General features: G+C 44.7%; 1 protein-coding gene across 1 annotated transcript in view; it reads left to right on the forward strand.

Moving 5' to 3' along the window:
• The window catches only part of LOC135107014 (uncharacterized), a 6,060-nt gene extending 2,277 nt beyond the window's left edge, over positions 1-3,783 (forward strand). Inside the window, exon 2 of the mRNA XM_064016564.1 lies at positions 2,907-3,783. Coding sequence (XP_063872634.1) covers positions 2,907-3,783 — 877 coding nt within the window. The remainder of the gene's footprint in view (positions 1-2,906) is intronic.
• Positions 3,784-7,706: the final 3,923 nt, after the last annotated feature.

The raw sequence follows: 7,706 nt of genomic DNA on the forward strand, positions 1-7,706 counted from the left end.
CTGCGTGAAATGTTTACCTCCTGAAGGGTTGGACGTCTATGAAAAGACGTGGAGAAGTGCAGGGTGGTATCATCAGCGTAGGAGTGGATAGGACAAGAAGTTTGGTTTAGAAGAACATTAATGAATTATAAGAAGAGAGTGGGTGACAGGATAGAACCCTGAGGAACACCACTGTTAATAGATTTAGGAGAAGATTAGTGACCGTCTACCACAGCAGCAATAGAACGGTCAGAAAGGAAATTTGAGATGAAGTTACAAAGGGAAGTATAGAAGCTGGTGGAGTGTAGTTTGGAAATCAAAGCTTTGTGCCAGACTCTATCAAAAGCTTTTGATATGTCCAAGGCAACAGCAAAAGTTTCACCAAAATCTCTAAAAGAATATGACCAAGACTCAGTAAGGAAAGCCAGAAGATCACTAGTAGAGCGACCTTGACGGAATCCGTACTGGCGATCAGATAGAAGGTTGTGAAGTGATAAATGTTTAAGAATCTTCCTGTTGAGGATAGATTCAAAAACTTTAGATAGGCAGGAAATTAAAACAATAGGACGGTAGTTTGAGGGATTAGAACGGTCAGCCTTTTTAGGAACAGGTTGAATATAGGCAAACTTCCAGCAGGAAGGAAAGGTAGATGTTGACAGACAGAGCTGAAAGAGTTTGACTGGGCAAGGTGCAAGCACGGAGGCACAGTTTCGGAGAACAATAGGAGGGACCCCATCAGGTCCATAAGCCTTCCGAGGGTTTAGGCCAGCAAGGGCATGGAAAACATCATTGCGAAGAATTTTAATAGGTGGCATGAAGTAGTCAGAGGGTGAAGGAGAGGGAGGAACAAGCCCAGAATCGTCCAAGGTAGAGTTTTTAGCAAAGGTATGAGCGAAGTGTTCAGCTTTAGAAATAGATGTGATAGCAGTGGTGCCATCTGGTTGAAATAAAGGAGGGAAAGAAGAAGAAGCAAAGTTATTGGGGATATTTTTGGCTAGATGCCAGAAGTCACTAGTGGAGTTAGATCTTGAAAGGTTTTGACACTTTCTGTTAATGAAGGCGTTTTTGGCTAGTTGGAGAACAGACCGGGCAGAAATATAAAGTGCATGAGATTCTGGTGATGGAAGGCTTAAGTACCTTTGTGGACCACCTCTCTATCATGTATAGCATGAAAATAAGCTGTGTTAAACCAAGGTTTAGAAGGTTTAGGACGAGAAAAAGAGTGAGGAATGTACGCCTCCATGCCAGACACTATCACCTCTGTTATGCGCTCAGCACACAAAGTCTCTGACATGGAAGCAGTAATCATTCCAAGGAAAATCAGCAAACTACCTACTCAGATCCCCCTAACTAGCAGAGACAAAACGCCAGAGGCACCTTCGCTTAAGGGGATCCTGAGGAAGGATTGGAGCGATAGGACAAGATACAGATATGAGATTGTGATCAGAGGAGCCCAACGGAGAAGAAAGGGTGACAGCATAAGCAGAAGGATTAGAGGTCAGGAAAAGGTCAAGAATGTTGGGCGTATCTTCAAGACGGTCAGGAATACGAGTAGGGTGTTGCACCAATTGCTCTAGGTCGTGGAGGATAGCAAACTTGAAGGCTAGTTCACCAGGATGGTCAGTGAAGGGAGAGGAAAGACAAAGCTGGTGGTGAACATTGAAGTCTCCAAGAATGGAGATCTCTGCAAAAGGGAAGAGGGTCAGAATGTGCTCCACTTTGGAAGTTAAGTAGTCAAAGAATTTCTTATAGTCAGAGGAGTTAGGTGAAAGGTATACAGCACAGACAAATTTAGTTTGAGAGTCACTCTGTAATCGTAGCCAGATGGTGGAAATCTCGGAAAATTCAAGAGCGTGGGCACGAGAGCAGGTTAATTCATTATATATATATATATATATATATATATATATATATATATATATATATATATATATATATATATATATATATATATATATATATATATCCTCCATATGAAAATGCGGCTCTGTCTCCCTTCCAACACTTTCCTGCTGCTCATTGTTAATGTCTAGACAGTTAAGATAATTTTCTCCGTTTTTTTCTTTTTTTTTTGGTGTGTGTGTGTGTGTGACAATATAAAAATATTACCATTATTATGTCAATTTTGTCTTGCGAAATTCTACTGGTACTTAAAACGATAAACTGACGATGGCAGCAGTTGTGCATGAACGTATTTCCTCCTCTCCTCCTCCACTCCGCCTCTTCCTCCCTGCTCTCTCCTCTCTCCTCTTCCACCCTCGCCTCTGCCTTCCTTTACCTTCCTTTTTCCCCACACTATGAGAATATTCACGAAAAATCTCTCTCTCTCTCTCTCTCTCTCTCTCTCTCTCTCTCTCTCTCTCTCTCTCTCTCTCTCTCTCTCTCTCTCTCTCTCTCTCTCTCTCTCTCTCTTTCTCTTCTTCTTCTTTTTCTTCTTCTTCAGCTGACCTGACCGCTCCTCACCTGCTCTATGACCTCACCAAACACACACACACACACACACAGACACACACACACACACACACACACACCCATCTATTGAGGATTGTAGTCGAGTGACACACCCACCCATCCCACACACACAAACTCACCCACCTATTGGGAAGATGGGGGAATGGTGCAAAATAATTAGTTAAACTCTTGTTTGCTTCCACTATCACCAATTCTTTCGTCAATATCATAACACTTTCAAGTACAACTACTGCCATTGTCAGTTTATTGCTTTAAGAAGTAAATCTTCACAAAACAAGTTTAACATAATAATGATGATATTTCTATATTGTCACAAAACACGAAAAAAAATAAATAAAATAAATAAATAAATAAAGTAATTGCCTTAAATGTTTAGAAATTAACAATGAGCAGCAGGGAAGTGTGGGAAGGGAGACAGCCGCAGCACATGTTTTACACCCGTCCCACACTCGCAGCATCCATCCCACACCCATCCCACATCCACAGCACCCGTACCACACCCATCCTGCACCCGCAGCACCAGCCCCACGTCCGTCCCTCACTCGCAGCACCCATCAAACACCCGTCTCACACCCGCAGCACCCATCCCGCACCCGCAGCACCCGTCAAACACCCGTCCCACACCCGCAGCACCCACCCCGCACCCACAGCACCCCTCAAACACCCGTCCCACACCCGCAGCACCCATCCCGCACCCACAGCACCCCTCAAACACCCGTCCCACACCCGCAGCACCCATCCCGCACCCGCAGCACCCGTCAAACACCCGTCCCACACCCGCAGCACCCACCCCGCACCCACAGCACCCCTCAAACATCCGTCCCACACCCGCAGCACCCGTCAAACACCCGTCCCACACCCGCAGCACCTACCCCACATCCACAGCACCCCTCAAACAACCGTCCCACACCCGCAGCACCCATCCCGCACCCCATAGCACCCGTCAAACACCCATCCCGCACCCACAGCACCCGCCAAACACCCGTCCCACACCTGCAGCACCCATCAAACACCCGTCCCACACCTGCAACACCCATCCCGCACCCGCAGTATCCGTTCTGCACCCGCAGCACCCGTCCCGCTCCAGCATCATCCATCCTGCACCTGCAGCACCCGTCTCACACCCGTCCCGCACCCGCAGCATTCTTCCCGCACCCGCAGCATCCATCCCGCACCTACAGCACCCATCCCATATCCGTTCCGCATCCACAGTATCTGTCCCGCACCTGCAGCATCCGTCCTACGCCTGCAGCACCCATCCCACACCCGCAGCATCCACCCCACACACGCAGAACTCGTCCCACACCCGCAGCACCCGTCCCACACACGTAGCACCCATCCCACACCAGTCTGGCACGCGCAGCATCCGTGCCGCAACCGCAGTACCCGTTCTCCACCCGTCTCACACCCGCAACACCCATCCCACCCCGTGCCGCACCCGCAGCACCTGTCCTGCACCAACAGCATCTATCATGTACCCGCAGCGCACATCCCACACCCATGTATCAGTTATTATTATCGTTATATGTGCTTTTCATTATGTATTGCTTCACTTGCTCACTGTGTCTCCATGTGGTGAGCCTTTTCTCCTTCCTCTCTCTTTCTCACACCTTCTCGCATCTCCTCTGCTGTCTCTGGGGGAAACAATTGTCTTGCTTTTCTCTTAGGTCATTGGTCAGTTTAAGGTCACTTTGTGATTGGCCCAAATACTCCATTTCCAACCACACGATTGGCCTAATTCCCATCTTCCTCACTGGTCAACTTCCTTTGACCCTTATCCACTTCTTTCACATAAATAGAGCCTTGTATGCGTAACTAGAGTCAGTCATCACAGAGAGTTCAGATCAGAGAGAGAGAGAGAGAGAGAGAGAGAGAGAGAGAGAGAGAGAGAGAGAGAGAGAGAGAGAGAGGAGTCGAAGCATCTGTCACGTCTGTCGTAATCAGTGTTTCTTGATATGCGTGTACTATATTCTGTTATCTCATCATTAAAAGAAGAAAAGTTACTGTACATGTTGTGTTACTTCACTCGCATATAACTACATAACCTAACAAATATCCACGAACTTCTCCCTACCAATATATCTTCATTGGAGAATCAACGAGCCACCATCATCTGTGCTGCTACCATTTCACGCCCACAGCATCCGTCCCACACTCGCAGCACCTATCCCACACCCACAGCACACGTCCCGCAACTGCAGCACCAGTCCCACACCTGCAGCACCCGTCCCACACCTGCGGCATCTGACACACCCGCAGCATCCATCCCAAACCTGCAGCACCCGTTCTGCACCCGCAGCATCCATTCCACACCCGCAGCATCCGTCCCATACCCACACCATCCATCCCACACCCGTAGCACTTGTCCCGCGCCCGCAGCATTTGTTCCGCACCTGCAACACCAGTCCCACACCCACAGTATCCGTCCCGCACCCGCAGCATCCATCCCGCACCCGCAGCACCCGTTCAACACATGCAACACCCGTCCCACACCCCTCCTGCACCTGCAGCACTCGTTTCGCACCCGCAGCATCCGTCTCGCACCTACAGCACCCGTCCCACACCATAAGGATTTTAAGATTTCATAAATAGGGTTTTTATGTTTATTAGAGCTTTGGACTCTTCTCCCTTTGTCTGTTGTTCATGGGATCTCAGGATGTTTTCTTCTATTTGAATTATTTGAGAACAGATATCTTGCCTTCTATCCTCACTCTTTGTTCTGTGCGTTTGTTTGCTTAGTTTGGTCCTTTTTCTCATTAGGATTTTTGTCTCTGGTTATCTGGGACCTTCTGTTTCCATTCCTTTTCCTTTGGGAATATATTTTTGACTAGTGTGGAGTAATTCTTTGGTGACTGTGTGCATCACTGATTCTGGGTCTTGGATTTCTAGTTTTCTTCCCAGTTTATTAATGATAGTGCATAGTTTACTTCTTCTCACTTGGCTTCTTCACTGTTAAAGTTGAAATTTCTGAATCCTTGTTCCTCCATGGTGTTCTTCACTAGTAATATTTTTTCTTGCTTCAGAACTTTCAAGATATTGCGTTGCACATTGTAATACAGCTTCTCATTCCAGGTATATATGACTCAATTAGTATGTAGAGGATACAAACTAAAATATTCAATACTTCTATGGTGAAAAACTGATAGCCCAAACATCGGTTAAAACACTGTAAATCTACTCATCAAAATACAAAACAACAACAACAAACCTCAACTCCTCACGCAAGGTGTGTACACGACAAACATTTCATATTCTTTTCTTACTAGGTAAATAATTGTCTACATTTATAAATTTACAAGTTCGGTTTGTTTTATTTTGTTAGGTAGTATAGGTCTTCTGGATCCAGGCCATTTACAAATGAACAGTACAATAATTATATACCTGTAAATGATGCCTCTTGAACATTTTCTTCTCAACATGGAAAATAAACTGGTGAAATCAGCAGATATGATCTGGATCCGGAAGTTAAGTTTAAGGTAAATTTATATGAGTGCACCCGTCTAACATTTTTGGACAAAAGTACATTTTTCTGGTAGATTTTGATGTGCCTTGAATGAATCAAGTCGCTGTTTCCACCGCAGATCAACTAATCTAGCCTAGTCCAAGTCCTGCAAGATTATATTCCTTTTTAATGAACTGCCAAGCCTCTGCCTTCAGCTTTCCTTTCAATGAAAACTTTTTTTTTTCTTCTTCTTTCAGAATGTCTTTTCTAGCTTCATAGAGTTTAAATAACAATGCTTGTTCTCTTTCCGCGAAGTAACTGGTTGAAGTAGTTGTTTTTTCCCATCATTTGAAAATGTGAAGTACATGTTAACGCAACCGACGAAACACGTGGGGTGCATTCCACAGGAGGTTTCTCCCTACCCATGCACTCCCCCATTCATGTGGGACAGTCGATCAGCTGGAGGTAACAAAAATGGCCGCCCACAGTGCTCTTCTTAGAAGAGCTTGCTGACGACCCTATACTAGATGTTATGGACATTATTCATAGAAGAAAGGATGTCTTTAGGAGGCAAGAGGAGGAGAGAGGAGAAGAGAGGCCACAGAGTCCTGTGAGAGTCGGGTATTACATTATGTAACACGATTTTTGTCTTTGACAATCAAGTATTATTTTCCAAGTCTTTTCATTGCAAAACAATAGAAAATGTCCGTTATTCCTGTCAAACTTTGTTTTTTGGCTTTTAGAATGATTTTTTGCCTCAAAATAGCTAAATTTCAAATTTATTTTAAAACTTCTGAAAATAACAATTATGATTAAAAATGAACAGTTTTCTTGATTTGCGTGAATGCAACAAATCACTTTCACGTATGAGCCCCTAAATGTAGTCTCCCATCATGTTTTCATTCAAGGATCCCTGATATCTCTCTTCAAAGTTTATTATATCTTGGTGGAAGTGTTATAACCCAAGAACCAAGAAGAAATGAGACACATAATATGAAAGAAGAACGAAACAAGAGTGAAGAAATTAAGAAGGAAGTAAGAAATAGAAAGAATAAGTGAGGGAAGAAGATGATAAACACGAAAGCAGGTACCAAGAAGCTATCACCACCCTGATAGAAGAGACGAGACGTGACCACCGAGGAGAACAAGATGCGGTGAGTCATCACAAGACTAACAGAGCCGGAGATTAGCAGCATATTACAAGAAGAGATATACAGGCGGCAATCACTAAATTAGTACATAAGGGAAGCAGAGGTCACCGGAAGCAAATGACGTGGACAACACGGACAGCCGGCAGACCTTAGGAAACGCCGCCTCCTTGTTCCTGATTTGAAGATGCGATTACCGAAATTATTCGAGAGTGAACCTTATTGAAAGTTAAGGGAAAATAAACTGTATGATCGAAGTATAGGGAGATAAATATAGTTACTTGAAAATGGACCTTACGGAAAGCATAGGAAAATGAACCGTATGATCAAAGTATGATAAAATAACTATAGTTAGCCAAAAATGAACCTCATTGAAAGTTATAGGAAAATGAACCGTATGATCGAAGTACTGGAAAATAAGTCTTATAGCAACGAAAGCCTTATTGGGGCAAAAAAGGTCGCTCTAACATCATGTGCATATCATGAGGTGTAGGAGACGGGAATAGACAGAAGCAGACAGGGAAACAAGCCAGACAGAGCAGTCAGACCAGAGAGGGTCAAGATGGGCAAGCCGCCTGTCACAGTACCAGAAAGTAGAGCCAGACAGTTGTAATGTAGTCAGAGTAAAATATTGGTTTTATATATTGACAGAGAGGGATTGGGTA

This window comes from Scylla paramamosain, chromosome 2 (assembly GCF_035594125.1).
Source record: "Scylla paramamosain isolate STU-SP2022 chromosome 2, ASM3559412v1, whole genome shotgun sequence".
In the NCBI taxonomy this organism is placed as follows: Eukaryota; Metazoa; Arthropoda; class Malacostraca; order Decapoda; family Portunidae; genus Scylla; species Scylla paramamosain.